Source organism: Macaca nemestrina, chromosome 5 (assembly GCF_043159975.1).
Source record: "Macaca nemestrina isolate mMacNem1 chromosome 5, mMacNem.hap1, whole genome shotgun sequence".
Taxonomy (NCBI): domain Eukaryota; kingdom Metazoa; phylum Chordata; class Mammalia; order Primates; family Cercopithecidae; genus Macaca; species Macaca nemestrina.
In genome coordinates this window covers 86,905,909-86,932,075 of record NC_092129.1, presented here as the reverse complement: position 1 = coordinate 86,932,075, position 26,167 = coordinate 86,905,909, and the positions used below count along the sequence as shown (strand labels likewise).

The 26,167-nt window shown below is 39.8% G+C and overlaps 1 protein-coding gene across 4 annotated transcripts; it reads right to left on the bottom strand.

The window, feature by feature from the left end:
• Positions 1–24,910, bottom strand: LOC105499051 (coenzyme Q3, methyltransferase). Of its 4 annotated transcripts, none has more exons than XM_071096697.1 (7): positions 24,718–24,910; positions 14,286–14,412; positions 10,634–10,786; positions 8,257–8,356; positions 6,808–7,050; positions 2,256–2,415; positions 1–349 (listed from the first exon to the last, which is right to left on the bottom strand). In XM_071096697.1, exons 1-7 carry the CDS (start codon positions 24,728–24,730, stop codon positions 129–131), a joined length of 1,017 nt encoding a protein of 338 aa, XP_070952798.1. In that variant the 5' UTR covers positions 24,731–24,910; the 3' UTR covers positions 1–128. The 4 variants fall into 4 exon arrangements, with proteins under 4 accessions (XP_070952798.1, XP_070952800.1, XP_070952797.1 ...); XM_071096699.1 differs by having other exon boundaries at positions 24,749–24,769; XM_071096696.1 differs by having other exon boundaries at positions 24,628–24,739.
• Positions 24,911–26,167: the final 1,257 nt, after the last annotated feature.

The following is a 26,167-nucleotide window of genomic DNA, read 5'->3' as shown; positions in this document are numbered from 1 at the left end:
TCAAGGTTTTAGCCCTTTTTATTGACCTTCTTTTCCTCATGATTCTCTCTCAAAGGATAAATTATATATTTCTTATATTTGAAAACATCAGATATCTAAGCCACATTACTATAGTCCTCAGAAACAATTCATTTCTTCAGCTCTTCATGCACAGCTGGATTGGTGCAGGCATTAGCTTGGAGCTCTTCTGCTTCTCCCTTGAAAGCAAACTCAGCAGACATTGGGTGTTCCTGGACCCCGGATTTCACAGCATGAGCTGCATAGTTAAGGCTGGTATTTTCACTCCAATGCCAGTAACCTGAGAAGGGGTTATAGAGCATTCCTACCACTGTTTGAACTGACAGACCATCTGAAAAAAAAATCAGAAAGAGTAGATTTAATAAATATTTTCCTTCCAATTTCCAAGAGTTTCATGCAACTCTCTGCATTAAAAATGCTGAGAATACACTAAATGGATAGGAAAAGAAGAAGGAAAAGAAGAAGAAAAAGGATTCCTAACTTAATCGGCAAATGTATTTTGTAACTAAGCACTAATCACAATTTAGTGCAGAACTTCAGTAAGTCGCAATTAGGACACATATTCCAAAGCAGTCTGCCTGGATTCAAATCCCAGCTCGGGTATCTATTATATGGTGACCATGGGCAAGCCACCTAACTTTCTAAATCTCAGTTTTCTTACATGTACAGAACTTGTATCACAGAACTGTTAGAATTAGATGAGCTATGTGTGTAAACTAGCACAATGCTTGGAGTTTGGTAGGTACTCAATAAATGTTAGCTGTCATTAAAAAATATGTGCCAACAGGAGATTGTCCCCATAACGCATCTTTAAAAGATTTTTTTCCTACTTTATTTTCTTTCTTTTTTTTGTGTGTGTGTGAGACAGAGTTTTACTCTGTCACCCAGACTGGAGTGCAGTGGCACAATCTCGACTCACTGCAACCTCCATCTCCTGATTTCAAGTGATTCTCCTGCCTCAGACTCTCAAGTAGCTGGGATTACAGTCATGCGCCACCACACCTGGCTAACTTTCTTTTTTTCTTTCTTTTTTTTTTTGAGACGGAGTCTGGCTCTGTCGCCCAGGCTGGAGTGCAGTGGCCAGATCTCAGCTCACTGCAAGCTCCGCCTCCCGGGTTTACGCCATTCTCCTGCCTCAGCCTCCAGAGTAGCTGGGACTACAGGCGCCTGCCACGTCGCCCGGCTAGTTTTTTGTATTTTTAGTAGAGACGGGGTTTCAACTTGTTAGCCAGGATGGTCTCGATCTCCTGACCTCGTGATCCACCCATCTCGGCCTCCCAAAGTGCTGGGATTACAGGCTTGAGCCACGGCGCCCGGCCATTTTTTCGTATTTTTAGTAGAGACAGGGTTTCGCCACATTGGCCAGGCTGGTCTCGAACTCCTGACCTCAAATAATCTGCCTGCCTCGGCCTCCCAAAATGCTGGGATTACAGGCATGAGCCACTGCGCGTGGCCTTACTTTATTTTCAACAAAGTTACTCACAGAAATCTTTAGAATTTACTACATCGCTATATACTGATAGTATTCCAAGTAAAATCAAGTTTACTGATAGACTTACATGAAAAAAAAAAACATAAGAAATATAGGAGTCTAAGTACTCAGTAGGAATACCAAATGCCAAATAAATGAACTGACAAGCACTATTACTCGACCGGAATTCATCACATAAATCGAGAGCTCACTCTGTGTAAAGCACAGCTAGGCTTAGAGAGTGCAAAAAGGAGACATAGTCCTGCCTTCAAGTAGCTTATGGGCTATAAAAGGATGAAAAAAAAAAAACTCCAAAATAACCATGAGGTCATGCTGTAAGCCATATAAAATACATAAAAAAGTGATACTGAAGTTCAAAATATATGTAACCGTGGTGGAATCAGGAAAAATAATATGTAAGATAAACTGATACAAGTAGGGCTCAATAGGGCAGACCGAGAATGTGTAAATAACAGACATTTGTGTCTCTTTCTTAAACAAGTGAGAACTAAATAGCCAAAAAGTATTCATTGATCATCTGTTATCCGCTTGGCCCTGGGTTAGGGGGTGACAGGTAAAAGAGAAGTGGTATCTACTACTTAATCCTAACTTCAACGAGTTTATGACCTAATTGAGAAGATAAAACCAACATCCAAAAACATAGTGGCCTATTTTATTAAGTGCTAGGCTAAGTGTGTAATAATTACTGGCATATTAAAAGTTCAGTTAGGCCTGGAAAATTGGAAAAAATTCTCTTAATACTTACTTGATTCCAGAATGCTCTCTAGTGTTTCAGGTGAAACAAACTTCTCCCATGTATGAGTACCTTTTGGTACAATAGCTGCAATTTGCTCTGAAAAAACAATTCCCAAGGCATAGGAAAGCTGTGTTTTGTTGATTGTAGTAATGAATAAAGAACCACTGGGCTAAAAGAAATGAAATTATATAGAAGTAAAATGTAAAAGGTTAAGTGTATCAGTTAAGTAAAAGCTAAGTTTCCCCCTCCCTCCTCCTTTCTTCCAAATAATCTGAGTGCTGTTAAAATATATATGTATGAATAAAATATAATTCAGCAAAATAGCATTTTTTCTTCTCTTGGGAAGTTCACTATAAAAGGCATTTTAGATGTACTCGGTGAGTATATACAACAGTGCTTACAACTCTTAAGATCATACATAATTATGATTTATATTTATATATTCTTTTGTACATACCAAACACTTTACAATAAAAATGAGATCAGGCTGCTCTTCCTTGTTACATGTCCACATTCACATTCTAACATATGTTAAAACAGTTTTCATTGTAAGGGCTGAGCCTGTCTTAACTTGTTTGTTACAGCACAGAGCTATACATCTTGTGCAGAGAAGTACTACCATTAAGTGTTCTCTCACTAAAACATTAATGATTAGGTTTGAACATTTTTTGTTTTTATTTCATTTTTATAAAAAATATAAAGAGTGGCTGGCCATGGTGGCTTATACCTATATTCCCAGCAGTTTGAGAGGCTAAGGTGGGCAGATCACTTGAGATCAGGAGTTTGAAACCAGCCTGGCCAACATGGTGATACCCCCATCTCTACTAAAAATATAAAAATAAGCTGGGCATGGTGGCAAGTGCCTGTATTCCCAGCTACTCAGGAGGCTGAGGCAGGAGAATCACTTGAACACAGGAGGTGGAGGTTGAAGTGATATATATTTATATAAAGAGAACAACATAAGCACTGGGATGAATGCAAAGGACTTATAGGACTATTCAGTGTGCCATTTTATTTTATTTTTGAGACGGAGTCTTGCTCTGTCACCAAGGGTAGAGTGCAGCGGCACAATCTCAGCTTACTGCCACCTCCGCCTCCCGGGTTCAAGTGATTCTCCTGCCTCAGCCTCCCAAGTAGCTGGGATTACAGGTGGCTGCCACCACGCCCGGTTAATGTTTGTATTTTTAGTAGAGACAGGGTTTCATCATCTTGGCTGGTCAGGCTGGTCCTGAACTCCTGCCCTCATGATCCACCTGCCTTGGCCTCCCAAAGTGCTGGGATTACAGGTGTGAGCCACTGCGCCTGGCCTCAGTCTGCCACTTTATAGTAAATGTATTTATGGTGTTTCCTATGTTGCCTCACAAATGGCAAGGATATTAATGTCCCCTCTCTCTTTTATACATTCTCATTAGCCTGATGGGGAAAAAATGTCAAAGATTCCCTCCAAAATAATTACATTACTATAGACATATAGAAAGAAAGACAGAAAGAAAGGAGAGTTGGGAGAAAGAGATAATATATCTTAGATACCACTCTAAGCCAAAAATAAAAAAGACAAGAGGGGACCATGAAATACTGGAGTATGCCTTTAAATTAAAAACAAACATATCCTACACTATATTATCACACATTTTAACTTTCCTCTGTAAAGCTCCAGTATTCTAAAATATCTTTTTTTCCTTTAGTGGCATGATCATAGCTCACTGCGACTTCAAACTCTAAAATATCTTAAGAATCACTTATAGGCCAGGCATGGTGGCTCATGCCTATAATTCTAGTGCTGAGGCAGGAGGACAGCTTGAGACCAGGAGTTCAAGACAAGACTGGTCAACATAGCGAGACCCCCATCTCTACAAAAAATGTATTTAAAAAAACTGTCAGGTATGGTGCTGAGCACCTGTAGACATAGCTATTTGGGAGGCTGAGGCGGGAGGATCACTTGAGTCCAGGAGTTTGAGGTTATAGTGAGCTATGATGGTGCCACTGCACTCTAGCCTGGGTGACAGAGGAAGACCCTGTCTCTGGAAAAAAAAAAAAAAAAGTCACTTGTGAATATCTAATCCGTGTTCTACAAACTCATGCTCTAAGGAAATGGTGGTAAGCAATAGTCATTTTCAAAACATAGGCTTTACACTGAAGCAAAAATTAGTTTTAAACCCTACAATGCCAGCATCCCTCATATGTGTCAAAGAACTTCCATTCATACACACTGACTGACATATAAAACAAGAACTAACAATCAATTAAGAAGTTTTATTTGGAAAATAAGAGATAAGCCTAGTAAAACTCTACTTAAGAGGAAACAAGGGCGAGGCACAGTAGCTCATGCCTGTAATCCTAGCACTTTGGGAGGCTGAAGCGGCAGGATCCCTTGAGCCCAGGATTTTGAGACCAGCCTGGGCAACATAGGGAGACCCTGTCTCTACAAAAAAGTAAAATATAAAATTAAAAATTAAAATTAGCTGGACATGGTGTCATGCACCTGTGGTCCCAGCTACTTGAAAGGCTGAGATGGGAGCATGGCTTGAGCCCAGGAAATGGCTGCAGTGAGCAGTGATCTTGCCAGGACACTCTAGCCTGGGTGACACAGTAAGACCTTGTCAAGAAAAAAGAGGAAACACCAAGAAACTGTCACGGATTGAAGAAGACTAAGGAGAAATGACAACTAAATACATGCAGGAATCTGGTTTGGATCCTGTAACAGCAAACTGATATTAGCAAAAAAAAAAAAAAAAAAAAAAAAAAAAAATTAACAAGCTCTGTAGTACAGTTAATAAGTACAATGCTGATGTTAATTTCTTAGTTTTGAGAACGGTACCATGGGTTATATATAGGGCTAGAACTATAATGAGGTAAGTGAGGTTTCTAGGGCACAGAATTGAAACAGGCAACCCCTTTCAGGGTGTGCAAGTGCAGGGTCAGCACCTGAGAGGGGCTGTCTCCTGCAATTTCGTGCCCCAGGTGCCTCACTTGACTCATCCTAGTTCCTACCCTTATGATGTGAGATGTTAACCTAAGGGGAAGACAGGTGAAAGGCACACTGTACTATCTTTGCAATTTTGCTATAAATTTAAAATTACTTAAAAATAACATTTTTTTAAAAAAAAAGCTCTATTTCGATAAGAGCTAAGCATTTCATTCTTTTAGCTTTTGACTTTAGGTTGTCACCTCCTAAATATGTGAACAAGAGTCAGTATAGTAATAATAATAATACTTCAGGGGGATTTATTAAAAGAAAACTTAGAACCACATTCAGAGAACGAAGTCTGTCACAAATTATACTATATAAGCATAGTAAGTAGTGGAGAGAACCAAACTTGGAGTCAAATGGTCTGGCCTTAAGCACCACTTACATGCCTAGTGACCTCTGACTTCTCACAAATCCTGAGTCCTCGTAGGTGAAAGGATATGATAACAATACCTGCCTCTCCTTCCTCACCTAGTTATAGGTAAGATCCAGTAAGATCATATTTATGAAATATTCTTTTATAAGCTGTAAACTATTATGCATTTACCCCGTACAGAATTACTTGTTATTTAAACTTATGATAATAATTATTTTTATTGATTTTTAAGTATTCACCCAAATCAATTTCTTTTTTTTTTTTTTTTGAGAAAGAGTTTCACTCTTGTTGCCCAGGCACAATCTTAGCTCACTGCAACCTCTGCCTCCCAGGTTCAAGTGATTCTCCTGCCTCCGCCTCCCGAGAAGCTGGGATTACAGGCATGCGCCACTACACCCAGCTAACTTTGTATTTTTAGTAGACACATGGTTTCTTCATGTTGGTCACGCTGGTCTCGAACTCCTGACCTCAGGTGATCCACCCGCCTCCGCCTCCCAAAGTGCTGGGATTACAGGTGTGAGCCACTATGCCTGGCCTCAAATCAATGTCTTATAATTGTCATTCAATATCTATTAAGTATTTAACCCTGACTACACCAATGGAAAAATACTGCTATAAGTGTATGGTTTTCCAGTGTTCAGCACTAATATTTTTCTTTTCTTTTTTTTTTTTTTTTTTGGAGACAGGGTCTCACTCTGTTGCCCAGGCTGGAGTGCAGTGACGCAATTTCGTCTTACTGCAACCTCCACCTCCTAGGTTCAAGCGATTCTTGTGCCTCAGCCTCCTCAGTATCTGGGATTATAGGCGTGCACCAACATGTCCAGCTAACTTTTTCTATTTTTAGTAGAGATGGGGCTTCACCATGTTACCCAGGCTAATCTCGAACTCCTGGCCTCAAGTGATCTGCCCACCTTGGCCTCCCAAAGTTCTGGGATTACAGGCATAAGCCACCATATCCAACCAGCACTAACATTTTTCAAGATCCCTGGACATCCAATATACTAACAGGACACAGGAAGACCCTGGTAGTAAGGGAAAACCGAGGGGTAGACGAAATCTACAGCAGAGATGCTGTCCCCTTATCCAGGCTTCCTGGTTTCTTCTCTACTGTACCTTGCCTGCTGGACTGCTAATGCATTATGGACCATTTTATTGCTATAGATACATATACACACACTCAGAAGAAGAAACCAAGACATAAACTCCATAAGCCTTACTTTTAACACTTGACAGCAGCACTGTAAAAATGTTTCTAGATCAATCACATGTTCTACAACTTCAGAAGCTACCACAGCATCAAATGTTTCTGCAGTCTCTTCCACAATCTCTTCCAGGGAACACACTCTGTACTCTATTCTCTTATCCAGGACGGGATCAAATGATTTATGGCACTGTGCTGTTTTAATGTTCTCATCCACAGGATCGATTCCAATAACTGAAGCCCCAAGCCGCCCTAGAGGCTAATAGCATAAAAAGCTGTTACCCTCAGGAAGAAAATAGAACATATGTTAGCAATAAAAAGCTTATCAAAAATGAAACAAGATTAACCATGAGGTGATAAATACTGGACATCATTTATGGATACATGGAAATTCATATACATTTTCTCTAGTTTGTACACATTTGAAATTTTCCACAATCAAACACTTAAAGGTAAGAAGAACAATGAAAACAACAAAAAACTGATTAAAAAAAAAAAAAAACTACTCGAAGACAGTGAAAAAAATTTTGTCTATGTACTCTAGATACATTTGCTTGCATATAGTACAGTATTAACATATTTAAAGTGCAATAAATGTAACAAGCCATTGAAAAAATTGCAATCATTTTTGAAATATTCAAATTTTCTAAAGAACAATCTTTTCTCAAAAGTTTTTTTTCTCTGACTAGAAATTTTTCATAACTAATTCTTCTCTCAGCTTTTGTATTTAGTCATTTCCCATGACATGCCCAAGTTTTTAAACACAGGTTGGCCAGGCACGGTGGCTCATGCCCATAATCCCAGCAGTTTGAGAGGCTGAGGTGGGTGGATTACCTGAGGTCAGGAGTTCAAGACCAGCCTGGCCAACATGGTGAAACCCTGTTTCTACTAAAAATTAGCCGGGCATGGTGGCGGGAGCCTGTAATCCCAGCTAGTCAGGAGGCTGAGGCAGGAGAATTGCTTGAAACTGGGAGGCGGAGGTTGCAGTGAGCTGAGATGGTGTCACTGCACTCCAACCTGGGCAACAACAGTCAAACTCTGCCTCAAAAAAAAAAAAAAAAAAAAAAAAGATTAAAATCAATACTATGGAATTTTTTTTTTTTTTTTTTGACAGAGTCTTTCTTTGTTGCCCAGGCTAGAGTGCAGTGGTGCGATCTCAGCTCACTGCAACCTCTGCCTCCCGGGTTCAAGCGATTCTCCTGCCTCAGCCTCCTGAGTAGCTGGGATTACAGGTGCCCGCTACCACGCCCAGCTAATCTTTGTATTTTTAGTAGAGACAGGGTTTCACCATGTTGGCCAGGCTGGTCTCGAACTCCTGACCTCAGGTGATCCACCCACCCCGGCCTCCCAACATGCATTTCTTTTTTTAATGAATAATATGATTTGTTGAAAGAATAAATGAGGCAGAAGTCTACTTCTTAATTTTTTTCCCCCAGTTAAAAATGGCAGGAAAGCTATCACTTACTTCAGTTAACAGCCCACCACCACAGCCAACGTCAAGAATCTTCATCCCAAACAAAGGTTTTCCTGGCTGGTGATTAGGAATTGTTTTCAGAAGATTGTCTCTTTTTTAAAAAATTCAAAACACACCAAAACAAATAATTAATTTTATCAATGAAAAGTCAAAAATGTATGCAGTTTCAAGGAACTATTAACCTCCATTTAAATAATTATTTATATTTTTGATAACTAGATCTTTCAACATTAAGCGACATTTAATTTATAAAACATTTTCAATAATAAAAAGCAGGAGGCTTAAAGGTCTGAAATAATCTAGTAGTAATTATGACTTAATTACTGTTCTAGTAATAATATAAGGAAAAATTTTTGAAATAATCTAGATTAACCTAATTTCAATTGCTTGAGATATCATGATACATGTTTTAACTTTGCTGTCAATACGTGCTAGACCCATTTCATGTCAGCAGCAAATAGGTTATTTTACAGAGCTTAGAAAAAGCAGATGGGAGACCTAATTTTCAGAATTTGTCTATATTCCCTTTGAAATAAAATGTCTTTTAATCTTCTCAGTGAGTGGTGTTTTCATGTATGAGCATGTAAACTGGCATCTAAATCAAGTAAACTTACTTCTAAGATAATCACAGTAATACTTTACCTATACAAACATATGTATACACACATATACACACAAGTATATATACACCTAACAGTATTGTAAACTAAACATATATATATATATAGAGGATTATGCATAAATTTTAATTATACTTATATTAAAATAAACATTATTCATAATGAGGATATCTTAAGATATCTTCTATTACCATTAAAATTAATTGAATTCTAAGAATAACATGGAGAGTGGTTAAGTAGAGCATTCTGGAAAGTTATACAGAAAAGACCCATTTCAAACGAAGTCCGTTCCATTCTTTAAACAGCAGCTAAAATGACTCCTTTACATCATAATTTAGATCATACCACTTTCCTTTGATGGGTTCTAATTATGCTCAAAATAAAATCTAAACTTTTAACCATAGCTTGCACTGCCCTGGGTTATTATGTGTGATGTCTAGTTAAAGGTGTCTCAGCAGTTTGAATAGAGTAATTCTCAAACTTGGTATACATCAGAATCATGTAAAAAGTTTGCTTAAAATGGAGTTCTGATCCCTCCACAGAGCAGTAGGTCCCTGATGACACATGATAATTTGCATTTCTAATGAGTTCCTAGGGGAACTAATGTCACTGTCCAGGGCCTACACTTTGAGAACCAGTGTTCTAGCTTACAAAAATGACATTTCTGTTTTTCTTTGCTTTATGATTTGTTGTAGTGATCCACAAAGTCAGTGGTATTAAAGGACGCCAGTGTTTCTCTTTTTGCTACATTGATTCTGGATGAACCAACAAAAACCAACCAGGAAGTTCCTTGAGGGCAAAGTCTGAGTCAGATATTCTGTGTCTGTTACAGTGCTTTGCCCAAAATTGTTTGATGAATACATAAATGGACAGAAGAACAAATGAACAATTTCTTAAATGTAAGCCCTGATGAACTCTTGCCTTTTCTTAACTCCCACAGCAACCTATAAGTTCCTGAAGCACATAGATTATGTTTCATTCATCTTAGAGTCTTTTACAGTCTAGTCCCTGAGCTCTGTATGAGGTAAGTTCTCAAAAAAAATTGTTGAATCAAACTTTACCAGAACTGCCTAAGTCAGTTTAGCCACAGTAGGTCTGTAGTTATAAAATGGCCTTGGGCCAGGCATAGTGTCTCATGCCTGTAATCCTAGCACTTTGGAAGGCTGAGGCGGGTGGATCACCTGAGGTCAGGAGCTTGAGATCAGCCTGGCCAACATAGTGAAACCCTGTCTCTACGAAAAATACAAAAATTAGCTGGGCATGGTAGCAGATGCCTGTAATCCCAGCTACTCAGGAGGCTGAGGCAGGAGAATCGCTTGAATCCAGGAGGTGGAGGTTGCAGTGAGCCAAGATCGTGACATCACTCCTGCCTGGGTGACAAAAGCGAGAGTCCATCTTAAAAATAAATAAATAAATAAATAAATAAATAAATAAATAAAATAATAAAATAAAATAAAATGGCCTTGATGCCATAAGACCCTAGTTTGCTCTTATAAGAACTTAATTGTAATTAACTTGATAATGTACAAACAGGCTTCAACTTAAGCTATGAAAGCAGCCTAGACCTTGCATGATATTATTAAAAATTAATGGTTTCAAACAGTGGTAACTGAAAAGAATCTCCCTAATTTCCAAAGCAAACTTAATGTGCAGCATTTTTAACTAGGTATAAACTAAGAGAAAAAGGAATGTGAAATATGAATTCTTTAAAAGTTCCATTTAAAAAGACAGAGTTTCTGGAATGTTACCTAATAAATGGCACCCTCAGGTCATTCATGGAATGAAGAGGTGCATATATTCCTTGCTCATCCCACCATTTGTGAGCCAGGGCCAAGAAGGTTTTTACCTCACCGCTGTCGACAGTGGTTTGGGAAGTACTGTACAGTCTCGCCCAATGGTACCTAAGAGGTGAAAACAAAGAACCAGGCAAATACTGCTGTTTTGAAGAAATGTTTAACGTGGGATATATCATGTAGAAAGATAGTCTTATTTATAATTTATTATATTCTAAATCTGTATATTGCTCAATATTGATGCTTAAAACCAAGTTTTCTTATAATCACACTGCTTATAAATATATATATTCACAGATGAAACAAAATTACTTTCCAAGTAAGTTTCAATTCAAAACAGAACTTTATAAAACTTTGCCTTCTAATAATAATAATAATAATAATAATAGCTGGTTGGGTGTGGTGGCTCACATCTGTAATCCCAGCACTTTGGGAGGCCGAAAGGGGCAGATCAAGAGGTCAGGAGTCTGAGACCAGCCTGACCAACATGGTGAAACCCATCTTTACTAAAAATATAAAACTTAGCTGGGCACGGTGGTGTGTACCTCTAATCCCAGCTACTCAGGAGGCTGAGGCAGGAGAATCGCTTGAATCCGGGAGGTGGAGATTGCAGCAAGCCGAGATTGCGCCACTGCACTCCAACCTGGGCAACAGAGCGAGACTCTGTCTCAAAATAAATAAATAAATAAATAAATAAATAAATAAATAAATAAATGCTACCATTTATTGAGCACTTATTAAATTCCAGGTATTGTTTAAGAGTTCCACATATATTACCTCACTTAACCCTTCCAACAACTCTGAAAGTGGGTACTATTATTATCTCTATTTTACAGATAAGAAAAGGGAGGCTCAGAGAGATTAAGTAAATGGTGGGGCCGGGATTTGAACACAGGTACCTCCATCTTCTCTGCTCCATTTCTCCTGCCACAATTCTAACCCAAGCACCCATCATCTCTTGCCTGAACTATTGTCCTAGCTTTCTAACTGGGAGCTGCTTCCTACCTCATCCCTTTCCAATCTGTTCTCCATGATGCATCTAGAGTGATTGTTCCAAAATACAAATCTGATTGTTATTTTCCTGAATAAAATGCTTCCATATCTTCCCAGTGCCATTAGAAAAAAGACCAAAATTCCTTAGCATAGTTTACAAAGTTCTGAATTATTTAGTGCTCAGTTTCCTCCCTTTCCAAACTCGCTTCCTTCTATTCTCCTCATCCTTCCCACTCCAGCCACATAGGTCCTTTTTCAGTTCTTTGGACTGATCATGCACGCTGTTTCCTCAGGTACTTCACATAGGTTAGTTGTTCCCTCTGCCTGGAACATTCTTCCCACCTCCTTCCTTTCCTCTCCCAAACGCCTAATTAATTCCTTCTCATCCTTCAGATCTTAGTTTCAATTAAATGTTATCTAAGAATCTTCCCTGATCTGCTGCTCATGGTGGCTCACATCTGTAATCCCAGCATTTTGGGAGGCTGAGGCAGGTGGATCACCTGAGGTCAGGAGTTCCAGATTAGCCTGGCAAACATGGTGAAACCCTGTAGCCAGGCGTGGTGGCAGGTGCCTGTAATCTCAGCTACTTGGGAGGCTGAGGCATGAGAATTGCTTGAACCAGGGAGGTGGAGGCTACAGTGAGCTGAGATCATGCCACTACACTCCAGCCTGGGTGAAAGAGCAAGACTCTGTCTCAAACAAACAAACAAAAAAATCTTCCCTGATCCTCAAAACTGGGTCATGTTCCCCTCATCCCCCTATCCCCCTATTTTAACTCCTATACCACTTTGTACTTCTTCATGGGGCTGTGTGATTATCTGATCGATCATGTCTGTCTTCCACTAGACCACAAGCACTATGAAGGCAAGGCATGGACTGTCTTCCTTACCATTTTATTCTTAGTGACTAGTACAGTTCCTGGAACACGGTGCTCAGGAAGCACTTGGTAAATGAATAATCTGAAGGGAAAAGCCCAGAAAAGTATATAATTTGCCTAAAATTTTATTTAATTAAATGGAATCAAACAGGAATAACGTGGGATTAGACACTACACTGACTTCCATTTAGTAGTATATAGTATAGAAAAATCCTTCAAAGGGCTGCTTGGGTAAAAGATAATAAGGATGTTAACTTAGAAAAAGTAATGCCATTCACATTTTTATTACCTTTTTTTAGCCACATAACGAGAGCATATTCTATATTCATTACTTTTTTTTCTTTTGAGATTCAAATGTCATTCCTCTTTAATATTATCTTAGGAATATTAGCCCCCTTGTCCATGCTTCATGCAAAGCCTCAGTAATCAAGGACTAATTTACAATAGATAACAGTAGGTGATTGCTCATTTGACTAAGAATGATTTCATATAAACCCAATCTCAAAGGGGCTCATTTACAAGAAGGAGGAACAAGCACTTAGAAAGCAGAGTTCAAGGCTGGGCACGGTGGCTCATGCCTGTAATCCCAGCACTTTGGGAGGCTGAGGCGGGTGGATCACTTGAGATCAGGAGTTCAAGACCAGCCTAGCCAACATGGTGAAACTCCTTCTCTACTAAAAATACAAAATTAGCCGGGTGTGGTGGCACATGCCTCTAATCCCAGCTACTCAGGAGGCTGAGGCAGGAGAACTGCTTGAACCTGGAAGGCGGAGGTTGCAGTGAGCTGAGATTGAGCCATTGCACTCTAGCCTGGGCAACAAGAGTGAGACTCTGTCTCAAAAAAAAAAAAAAAAAAAAAAATTAGCTGGCTGTGGTGGCAGGCGCCTGTAATCCCATTGACTTGGGAGGCTGAGGCAGGAGACTCGCTTGAACCTGGGAGGCGGAGGTTGCAGTGAGCCAAGATCGCGCCATTTCACTCCAGCCTGGGCAACAAGAGCGAGACTCTGTCTCAAAAAAAAAAAAAAATTAGCTGGCCGTGGTGGCAGGCGCCTGTAATCCCATTGACTCGGGAGGCTGAGGCAGGAGAAACGCTTGAAGCCGGGAGGTGGAGGTTGCAGTGAGCTGAGATCGCACCATTGTACTCCAGCCTGGGCAATAGGAGTGAAACTCCGCCTCAAAAACAAACAAACAAACAGAGTTCAAGTATTAATGCTATACAATATTTTCACAAGGTTAAAAGTTGGCTTATAAAATACAAATATGGAAAGATATTACTTTCATTCAATTTTACTACCTTAGCCACCTTATCATATTTATGCAGCACCCAAATCATTTATGATTTCTAAAACTTTTAAAATACTATATTAGGTATTGTAAGTAATATTTATGATTTTAATCACTGCATTGTTTGTGTCTTGTCATAAGGACATTATAAGGAAATAAAAATTCTTCTCTAAGTAATAGTCTTATATTGAAAACAAAAGCTATCTCTGAATCTGAATGAAGGTTATTTATTGCCTGTATACTATATTATTCTATTACCATTTCTGTGGGTTTGAAACTCCCCAAATTTAAAAATTATTAGAAAATAAATTAGTTGAGACTACTTAAATAAACACAAGCTACTTTAATCAAACCACATGAACTATTACATACTGACTGGGTTTATTAAAGATAATACTAAAAACCTATTGCAAATAATTATGTGAATATTTGCCACGGTAATAATAAACTCACCTGAAACTCTTTATTCTGTTCAGACAGGAAAAGGTCGTCCTGTAGGATTTGAACCACATGGTTCTGTATTCATTGAAAACCCCTGGTTTAATCTGTAGTATCCAACTGAGCTGGTTCTTCACATAAACTGAAAAAAAAAAAAAATTAAATATCTAGAGAAAAGCATTGCACAGCAAGAATCCCTCATATGCATGTAATTGAAGATTTTATTTTATTTTATTATTTATTTTGTTTTAGAGTCTTGCTCTGCCACCCAGGTTGGAGTATAATGGCACAATCACGGCTTACTGCAGCCTCCACCTCCTGGGCTCAAGCAATCCTCCCACCTCAGCTTCCCAAGTAGTGGGGACTACAGGCACATGCCACATGCCCAGCTAACTTTTGTTGTTATTGTCATTGTTGAGATGGGGTCTCCCTATGGTGCTCAGGCTGGTCTGAAACTCCTGGGCTCAAGGGATACTCCTGCCTCAGCCTCCCAAAGTGCTGGGATTCACCGGGCCTGGACAAAATTTTATTTTATATGGTAATGCTATGTTACATTACAATTGATAAACAAAGGGTTTTTGTTTGTTTTTTACTTAAGATTTTACCTAAAAAGTAAAATAAAAGTTTTACGTTCTACTATCTAACTCTAACCCAGATATTTCTAAAATTATTAGCCAAAACAAGTAATGCATATGTTTATAAAGTTTTTCATGCCATTAGTTTTTACATCTACATTATGTACATAAAATGACAGGAATGATATTCAAATATAAAATGTTATGTTTTAAACTAGGATAATATTAATTCTGAAATTGTCAAAATTAGTTCAAATTCTGTCAATTCCATATTAGCTACATGAAATGAATTTTTACATATTTACATTTTTACATTAGCTACATGAAATGAATTTTTACAAATGAATTTTACATATTTTACATTTTTACAACACCCTTTACAGAGGAAAAAAAAGTATGTGTATATATAACCTAAAATAAACATTCACCCATTCTATATGCTCAACTTACACAGGGGCCTACTTTATGAGCCAGTAGCTGTGTTGCAGAACACTCAGTTGTTCAATAAACATTCAGACAAAGTAGACTTTAGAGCAAAGAAAGTACCAGAAACAAAGAGGGGCATTACATCACAATAAAAGGGATAATCCACCAAGAAGAAAAAGCAATACTGTATGCACCAGCAAGGCACAGTGGCTCATGCTTGTAATGCCAGCGCTTTGGGAGGCTGAGGCAAGCAGATCATCTGATGTCATGAGTTCAAGACCAGCTGGTCAACATGGTGAAACACCATCTCTACCAAAAAATACAAAAATTAGCCAGGCGTGGTGGCATGTGCCTGTATCCCAGCTACCCGGGAGGCTGAGGCAGGAGAATCACAGGAACCCGGGAGGCAGAGGCTGCAGTGAGCTGAGATCGAGCCACTGTACTCCAGCCTGGGCAATGGAGCAAGACTCTGTCTTGAAAAAACTATGTACACCACAAACAACAGAATTTCAAAACACATAAAGACTCATAGAAATGAAATGAGAAATAAACAAATCCACAATTGTAAGTTGGAGACTTCAACACTCCTGTCTCAGTAATTGATAGAACCACTGGATAGAAAACCAGCAGGGATAAAGAAGAACTGAACAAGACCATTATTCAATACAATCTACTTAAAATGTGTAAAACACTTCCCCCAAACAACAAAATACACATTCTTTCAAGCATGCATGGAACATTCATAAAGATAGACCATGTCCTGAGACACAAAACAAATCTTCACAACTTTAAGTGAGATCACACAAACTATATTTTTGACTGTAATAGGATCAAATAAATAATAGAACAATAACAGTAAAAAGCAAAACACTTGGGAATTAAACAACATACTTCTAAACAATCCATAAGTCAAAGACAAGTCTCAGGGATATTTTGAAAATTGAAGTAAATGAAAATAAATATACTACATATAAAAATTGGTGGATATAACTAAAGGAGTACTGAGAGGGCAATTTATATCACTAAAATTGTCGTATTGAAAAGGAAGAAAGGGCCAGGCATGGTGGCTCACACCTGTAATCCCAGCACTTTGGGCACTTTGGTAGGCCGAGGCAAGCAGATCACATGAGGTCAGGAGTTCAAGACCAGTCTGGCCAACATAGTAAAACCCTGTCTCTACTAAAAATACAAAAATTAGCCGGGAATGGTGGTAGACACCTGTAGTCCCAGCTACCTGGGAGGCTGAGACAGAAGAATCGCTTGAACCTGGGAGATGGAGGTTGCAGTGAGCCAAGATTGCGTCACTGCACTCCAACCTGGGTAATGGAGTAAGACTCTGTCTCAAAAAAAAAAAAGAAAAGAAAAGAAAAAAGAAAAGTAAGAAAGGCCTCAAATCAACAATCTAAGTTTCCACCTCAAGAACTAGAAAAAGGAGAGCAAAATAAACATAAAGCAAGAAAGCGGAAATCAGAAAATGATAAAAATAGAAATCAGCCAGATGAGGGGGCTCATATCTATAAACCCAGAGCTTTGGGAGGCCATGGCAATTGATCACTTGAGGTCAGGAGTTCAAGACCAGGCTGGTCAACATGATGAAAGTCTATCTCTGCTAAAAATACAAAAATTAGCCAGACATGGTGGCACATGCCTGTAATCCCAGTGACTCTGGAGACTGAGGCACAAGAATCTCTTGAACCTGGGAGGCAGAGGTTGCAGTGAGCCGAGATGGTGCCTCTGCATTCCAGCCTGGGTGACAGAGTGAGACTCTGTGCCAATAAATAAATAAATAAATAAATAAAAATGAAAATCAATGACATTGAAAACAAAACAAAGCCATAGAAAATACATCAAATCTGAAATTAATTCACTGCAAAAATCAATAAAATTGATAAGCCTCCAGCAAAGCTGACAAAGAAAAGATGTAAATCACCAACATCAAGAAATAAAGAAAGGATATTACTATAGACCTCCAGACATTAAAAGGTTGACAAGAGAATACTACAAATAACTCTACACTCAGAAGTTCTACAATTTAGACAAAATGGACTAATTCTATAAAAACACAAACTACCAAAATTCATATAGGATAAAATAGAGAGCCTGAATAACTGATAACTACTAAAGAAATTGGATTCATAGTTAGAAACCTGAAAAACAAATCTCCAGTCTTGGATGGCTTCGCTGGTGAATTCTACTAAACACTTAAAGAGATAACAACCAATTCTACTTAATCTCTTAAAAAAATAGAAGGGTAAGGAATACTTCCCAGGCCATTTTATGAAGTCAACATTACTCTGATACAAAAATCAAAGAGTACAGCAAAGACTACAGACCAATTCGTCTCAGGAACAGACATAAAAATTCTTAGCAAATATTAGCACAATATAATTCAGCAACATATAAATAGAACAATACAGCACAACCACGTGAGATTTATTCCAGGTATGCAACACACAATATAATTCAGCAACATATAAATAGAACAATACAGCACAACCACGTGAGATTTATTCCAGGTATGCAACACTAGTTCAACATTTAAAAAATCAGTTAATATAATCGACCATATTAACAAAAAAAAAAAAGAGTAACACACCAGGCGGGGCGGCTCACACCTGTAGTTCCAGCACTTTGGGAGGCTGAAGAGTCAAGATTGTTTGAGCCCAGGAGTTCGAGACAAGTCTGGGCAACCTAGTGAGACCCTATCTCTACAGAAAAACTTTAAAAATTAGCCAGGTATAGTGGTGTGCATCCATGGTCCTTGCTACTGAGGAGATTCAGATGGGAAGACTGTTTGAGCCTGGGAGGCAGAGGCTGCAGTGAGCCATGATTGTACCACTGCACTCCAGCCTGGGAGACAGAGCAATACTGTCTCAAAAAACAAACAAGTGAAAACCAAAAACCAAAACAAAACAAATACCAAACATAATCATGTTGATTGATACAAAGTATTTAACAAAATCCATATCCATTACGATTAAAAACTTTTGGCAAACTAAGAATGAAAGGGAAATTATTTTACAAAACAGCTATAAAAACCTATAGCTCATGTAGTACTTAATAGTGAAAGACTCAGCCCTTTCCCCCTAAAATCAGAAACAAGGTAAACACATCCATTCTCACTACTCTTATTCAACATAGTACTGAAAGTCTTATTCAGTGCAATTAGGCAAGAAAAGGAAATAAAAGGTATACAGAATGTTAAGGAAGAAATTAAACTGTCCCTATTGTCTATATAGAAAATCCTAAGAAATCTTTAAAAGGCTCCTGGAACTAATAAGTGAATTCAGAAAGGTCAAAGATTAAAGGCCAGGCGTGGTGGCTCACACCTGTAATCCCAGCACTTTGGGAGGCTGAGCTGGGCGGATCACCTGAGGTCGGGAGTTCGAGACCAGCCTGACCAACATGGAGAAACCCTGTCTCTACTAAAAATACCAAATGAGCTGGGCATAGTGGTGCATGCCTGTAATCCCAGCTACTCGGGAGGCTGAGGCAGGACAATTGCTTGAACCCAGGAGGCGGAGGTTGTGGTGAGTAGAGGTTGCGCCATTGCACTCCAGCCTGGGCAAGAAGAGCAAAACTCTGTCTCAAAAAAAAAAGAAAGGTCAAAGATTACAAAGGTAACACAAAAATCAGTCTTGTTTCTATATATTAACAGTGAACAAGTGGAAGGCAAAATTCAAAATGTAAAATGCCTTATCATTTTAAATCATTCCAAAAAAATTTTCATTGTTGCATAAATCAAACAAAAACATGTACAGAATCTATATGCTTAAAATTACACAACACTGATGAAATAAATCAAAGAATAAACGTGAGACATATTGGAAAATTCAACATAGTAAAAACATCAGTTTTCCCCAAACTGACCTATACATTTAATACAATTCCTATCAAAATCTCAATAGCCTTTTTTTTTTCGGTAGACACAGACATACTGACTTTAAAATTGATATAGAAAGGCAAAATAGGCCAGGCGTGGTGGCTCATGCCTGTAATCCCAGCACTTTGGGAGGTTGAGGCAGGTGGATCACTTGAGGTTAGGAGGTTGAGACTAGTCTGGCCAACATGGTGAAACCCCGTCTCTACTAAAAATAAAAAAATTAGCCAGGCGTGGTGGTGGGCACCTGTAATATGAGCTACTCAGGGGGCTGAGGCAGGAGAATTGCTTGAACCCAGGAGGCAGAGGTTGCAGTGAGCTGAGATCGCACCATTACACTCTAGTATGGGTGACAAGAGCGAAACTCCGTCTCAAAAACTAAATAAGTAAATAAACAAAAAACTTACGTATACACGCACACACACACACACATCCTCACTCTCTCCCACAATGAGTGCATGTACTGGTGGCATAAACCAAATAAGGTCTGTAGTGGAGTCAATTAATTATACTAAAGTTGATTTCCTGGCTTCAACAACGTGCTATGGATGGTATCACCAAGGAACTGGGTGAATAGTATATGGAAATTCTCTCTGTGTGTTTGGGGTTCTTGTTTTGTTTTGTTTTGCTTTTTGGGGGAACAGGGTCTCACTCTGTCGCCCAAATGGGACTGAAGAGGCATGATCTCAGCTCACTGCAATCTCCGCCTCCCAGTTTCAAGTGATTCTCCCACCTCAGCCTCCCAAGAAACTGGGACTATAGGTGCACACGTCACCATGCCTGGCTAACTTTTTGTATTTTTAGTAGACACAGGCTTTTACCATGTTGGCCAGCCTGATCTCAAACTCTTGACTTCAAGTGATCTGCCTGCCTCGGCCTCCCAAAGTGTTGGGATTACAGGCATGAGCCACCGCACCCAGCCTCTCTGTGCTATTTTTGCCATTTCTTGTGTCTGAAATTATTTCAAAATCAAAAATTTAAAAAAATCAGAAAGTACAAAAGGGTACAGTACAAAGTATCTTTCCTACTCCTGACTGTAGCTATCTAGTTTCTCTCCCTACAAACCACCAATCTTACTAGATTTGTATGTAAGATTCCAGAGGCATTTTATACATACACAATCATTTTAAAGTATCAGTTTCTCATTTTATATAAAATGTAGCATAATACACTCATTCTTCTGAATGTTTTTCCACACCTACCAACATATCTTGGAAATTATTTCATATTTTTTAAAAGGCTACGTGCTAATTCATTGTGTGGCTATATTATTTATTTAAGGAGTTCCCTAATGATGGGCATTTGGGTAATTATCAACACTATGAGATTAGGGCCGGGTGAGCACCTGTAGTCCCAGTTACTCGAGAGGCTGGGGCACAAGAGTCACTTGAACCTGGGAGGTGGAGATTGCAGTGGGCGAGCTCACGCCACTGCACTCCAGCCTGGGCAAAAGAGTGAGACTCCGTCTCAAAATAACAACAACAACAACAACAACAACTAGAGATTAAATGACATAGGTTTTTTTCATTTCATATGTGTTTCAGAGTCCCTGTAGGTAAAATTTCAAGAATGATGTCAAAGGGTATGTGCATTTGTAAATCTGTAATTGCCACTAAATAGATGTTGAACCAATTTACAATCCTTTGGGTAATATATGAGAGTGCCTCATGTTGGTTTTCCCACACTGTCACCCATACAATGTGTTAACCTTTTTTTTTTTTTTTTTTTTTTTGAGACAGAGTCTCACTCAGTCGCTGAGGCTGGAGTGCAGGGGCGCGATCTTGGCTCACTGTAAGCTCCACCTCCCAGGTTCACGCTATTCTCCTGCCTCAGCCTCCCGAGTAGCTAGGACTACGGGCACCTGCCACCACACCCGGCTAATTTTTTGTATTTTTAGTAGAGACGGGGTTTCACCATGTTAGCCAGGATGGTCTCAATCTCCTGACCTTGTGATCTACCCACCTTGACCTCCCAAAGTGCTGGCCTGAGCCACAGCACCCAGCCTATGTTAAACATTTTTATGTTTGCTAATCAAATACATGAAAATGATATCTTAGTGTAGTTTTAATTAGTTTTTGTTTTTGAGACAGGGTCTCACTCTGTCACCTGGGCTGGAGTGCAGTGGCACAACCTCTGCTCACTACAACCTCTGCCAACGTCGCCCAAGCGATCCTCCCACCTCAGCCTCCCGAGTAGCTGGGACTATAAACTTGGGCCCCCATGCCCAGCTAATGTAGTTTCAATCTATCATGAGTGAGGTTAAGCATCTTTTCTTAAGTTTAATGGTCATTTATATTTCACATTTTGTCTTTTTGTAGTCTCTGCACACTTCTCTCCTGAGCTTATATTTATTTGGTTTTATTTTTTAATCAGCCCTTCACAGTCCATCCCAAATCCATTACAATGTTCTTTTTTAATAAAGTTCATGTGTCTAGGCTTTTGCTCATTTTATTTATTTATTTATTTACTTATTTACTTACTTATGAAACAGGGTCCAGCTGTGTTGCCCAGGCTGGAGTGCAGTGGTGCGTTCATGACTCACTGTAGCCTCTACCTCCCGGGCTCAAGTCATCCTCCTACCTCAGCCTATTCAGTAGCGAAGTCCACAGGAGCACACCACCATGCCCAGCTAAATTTTGTATTTTTCTTTTTTTGTGTAGAGACAGGGTTTTGCTATGCTGCCCAGGGTGGTTTCAAACTCCTCAGCTCAAGTGATCCACCTGCCTCGGCCTCCCAAAGTGCTGGGATTAAAGGTGCTCCGCTTGGCTTTTGTTCATTTTATTTCCTTTTCCACCAACTCTATCTGGACTACCTTTTAAGACCCAGTTCAAATATCACCTGCTGTATGACTTTAGGTAGATAGATGAAATATTATTAAAGAATAAAGTTTAACTATATAAACTGTGATACATAGATAAGGACATATAAGGTATTACTATTATGAAACTAAGCCTTAGAAATTTTAACAATATCTGCCTTCTACAGACAGAAAACCCCTGATCTCTCTCTTACCTCCTCTATTTCTGGAAAATGAATCCCTAAGTTATCAGTATTGCTACAATTCTCAAGAGGTTTAAAAACCACCTTAGACCAGATGCAGTGGCTCGATGCCTTTAATCCAAACACATTGGGAGACCAAGGTGGGTGGACCGCTTGAGCCCAGGAATTCAAGGCCAGCCTAGACAATGTGGTGAAACACCTTCTCTACTAAAAATATAAAAATTAGCCGTGCATTGTGGTGCCTGCTTGTAGTTCCAGCTACTTGGGAGGCTGAGGTGGGAGGACCGATTGAGCCAGGGAGGCCAAGGCTGCCATGAACTGTGGTCATGCCACTGCATTCTAGCCTGGGGTACAGAGCAAGACCTTGTCTCAAAAAAATAATTAATTAATCTAAAAAGTAAAAATAAAAACAACTCTACCATCTGACCACAACTGAAAGAGAGTAATTGAGTTTGTATTTAAACAGAATGCTACCAATTCCTTCTCTACCTTGAATCTGTGATCATCCTGGTATTTGAGATTTTAAAGGAATGGGAAAAGGTTTTTTTCATTTTATTTATTGAAAAGTCATTTATTCAGCACCCACCAGGCACCATGCTGATGGTGAATAAAACAGGTAACAGACTTTTACCCTGCCAATATTTTATTTCCAGCAATCATAATTTATTGTCTGGATTACTCTAAGGTCTTCCTGGGCCTAGACTTGCCTGCTTCCGTCCCACTTTCTATGTAGACAGCTGTGAAGACAGCTATATAGACAGCTGCCAAGTGTTATTTCCTAAACATAAATCTGCTCATGTTGCTTCTTCAGTAATTTCCACTGTCCACAGGATAGTGTACCTCAGGAGGTGTGCCTGGCCTTTCATGAATGTGTCATGGACAAAAAGGCCTCTTGCCTCATCCCTTGCCACCCCCTGCCTTTACCTCCGGCCCTCCACCTACAAATTTTACTTTTCAAGGAACCTTTTGTGGTTACTCACAAACTTTCTCACAGATTCTCAAGCCGGTCCTTTCCCCTTTCCAACTGCTTTTTTTTTTTTTCTTTTGAGACAGAGTCTTACTCTGTTGCTTAGGCTGGAGTGCAATGGCGTGATCTTGGCTTACTGCAACCTCTGCCTCCCAGGTTCAAGCGATTCTCCTGCCTCAGCCTCCCGAGTAGCTGGGATCACAAGCGCCCACTGCCACGCCCGGCTAATTTTGTATTTTTAGTAGAGATGGGGTTTCGCCATGTTGGCCAGGCTGGTCTCGAACACCTGACCTCAAGTGAGCTGCCTGCCTTGGCCAACTGCTTCTAAAACTGACCACCTCCTTCAGGATTTCGCTAAAAATCCCATTCAAGAAGTTTCCTTGATCCCAATTATGGATTACAGGCTCCTTCTATGTTCACCCCTCAAAAACTGGAACTAGGTTTACTGTATCTTTTCTAAATTTTTGATTATAAAAGACACATACGTTTACTAAAAAAAAGTTCATTAAAAGCAAAGCATATAAAGGATAAAATGACAGAAAATCACCCACTCTACCACAGGCAATCACTGCAAAATTTCTCTATATATCTCCACCTATAACTCCAAGTTCATTATCCATACTGATTTGTAACTTTTTTTTGTTTTTGGCTTCTTCCAGGAAACAATGAAACTTTACTTTCTTAACACTATATCTTATTATTTTTCCATGTGGATACAAATAGATTTAAATCATTTTTATTGGCTGTACTATTTTTCCACTGTATGATAGTACCAGCTAATAACCTTTATTAATGGGCGGTTAGATTCTCCATTTTCTTGTTCATTATATCCTGATCTTAGGTCTATCCTAACATTTTTAAAGAGATCCTTGCGGCGTCATTCATTTCTAAATTCCCAGTGCTCATAACAGTGTCTGGCATACAGTATTTGTTAAGAGTTCCATGTAAAAGATGAGCTTGTTTCTACTTAACACTGAGAGTTCGAAAATCAGACTGTCTACAAGCACCGAGCAGTGCGTTATTTTCTTGATTTCATTTGCAAATGCAGTCTGTTGAATTAACCTATTAATCAAAAAGTAGTACAGCTGCCTTAAATTCTTTCTGAAAAAAACAGCAAGCTTTGTGCAAACAAAACACAGACACAAAGCTATGCATAACTACGAGGCGCGAGTTACTCCTGCCCCGACAAAGGAAAGATGCATGACCTTCAAGAACGCAGCACACGCAGAGTGGGTCTCCGGCTCCTGGGGCAAGGAGCTCAGCCACCAGACACCCGCGGCCTGCGCTTTTCCAGACAGGACCACTGGTACTGAGTTCTTTACCCCGACGTCCGCCAAGGGGACTATGCCAGGTTTACAATGGAGAGAGCTGGGACCAGGGCCAAGCCTCAGGTTTCGCGCTGACCCCTCGCGAGCTCCAGCTACAACCCACCGCCCCACCCCCAGCGCATGCGCAGAGCTGCGAGCCCTCGCAATGGACTGCATGCGAGGGACCTCCGCACACACTCACCCGAGGAAATTAGAGGACGTACAGCTTTTGTATTACGGCCTCCAGGCCCCAGCACTCTTAAAAACCAACCCCCCGAGGAGCCCAGCTTACCGCCGCCCCACATTGCGACAAACGATCCCACCTCTTTTCCGGTCCCTCTCGAAAAAAGATCCCCAACATCAAGGTTCCGAGATCCACTTTCGCCCTCTGCAGCCGACTTTTTTTTTTCTCCTTTGCGGAGTCTGTTCCGTTGCCCAGGCTGGAGTACAGTCCCTCATCTGGGATCACTGCAATCTCCGCCACTCGGGTTCAAGCGATTCTCCATGTTGGCTGGTCTCCAATTCCTGACCTCCTCAGGTGATCCACCCGCCTTGGCCTCCCAAAGTGCTGGGATTACAGGCGTGAGCCACCGCGCCCGGCCTGCAGCCAACTTTCATGATTGTATCGAGTGTTGTGTATGTATGGCTATACTTTCACGCTCATCTAGCAAACTGTACATGAGATGAAACTGTAAGATATTTTTACTATCATAAACTTTGAAGATCCTTTATTTCTATAAGACCACCTGAAACCTCATGTTCAAAGTTGACCTCAATCAGGCCATTACTTTGTGCTGTGTGATCTTTTATTGCCATGTAGCTCTATTTCACACTTAACAGATGTCTCTTCAAGGACTTTTATATTCCTGTAAGACGCTGACCCTAATGCTAAGAATCGCAAGAGTATGGGAGCACATCTTCCTCAAGGGAAGAATTCTTTCTCCTTTCAAGGCACTCAAATATCAGATGGCCAGAAGGCCAAATGTAAAACTTATTTTCTGCAAATGACTATTATCCTGTACCGGGTACATACATCATGTAGTAGGAGGCGTTTGTGGCTCCGTCTAGGCAAACTTCATTTAGAGCTAGGAACAGTGATCAGTAACATTCTACCTCTAAATGCACAAAAAGTCTTTCTTTGGGTAAGAACAATGACAAATCTCCAACATTGAAGGCAAAAAAGTATTCTGTATTTTCAACAGGCAGGGTCAAATTGGTAAAGGGTTCTTTCAATTAGTGAAATTTACCATTCAGGAATAGTTTTTTTTTTTTTTTTTTTTTTTTTGAGACAGCCTCACTCTGTTGCTCAGGCTGGAGTGCAGTGGCACGATCTCAGCTCACTGCAACCTCCGCACCCCCAGGCTCAGGTGATTCTCATAACTCAGCCTCCTGAGTAGCTGGGATTACAGGTGTATGCCACCACTCCCGGCTAATTTTTGTAGTTTCAGTCAGGGTTTCACCATGTTGGCCAGGCTGGTCTCAAACTCCTGACTTCAGGTGATCTGCCTGCCTCAGCCTCCCAAAGTTCTGGGATTACAGGTGTGAGCCACCCCACCCAGACAGGAATAGTCTTTCATTTATGGTTCTTAGCTAAAATATTGACCTCCTCCTAAGAGTGGTCGCACTTTTCAGTTGCTATGTCCTCTTCAGAGCTCCTCTACCCTTAGATACATGATCATCTCTCCACATGAAGGCAGAAAGCTCTGCACAAAAGAAAATGTAGCATGTGTTACATTTATTGG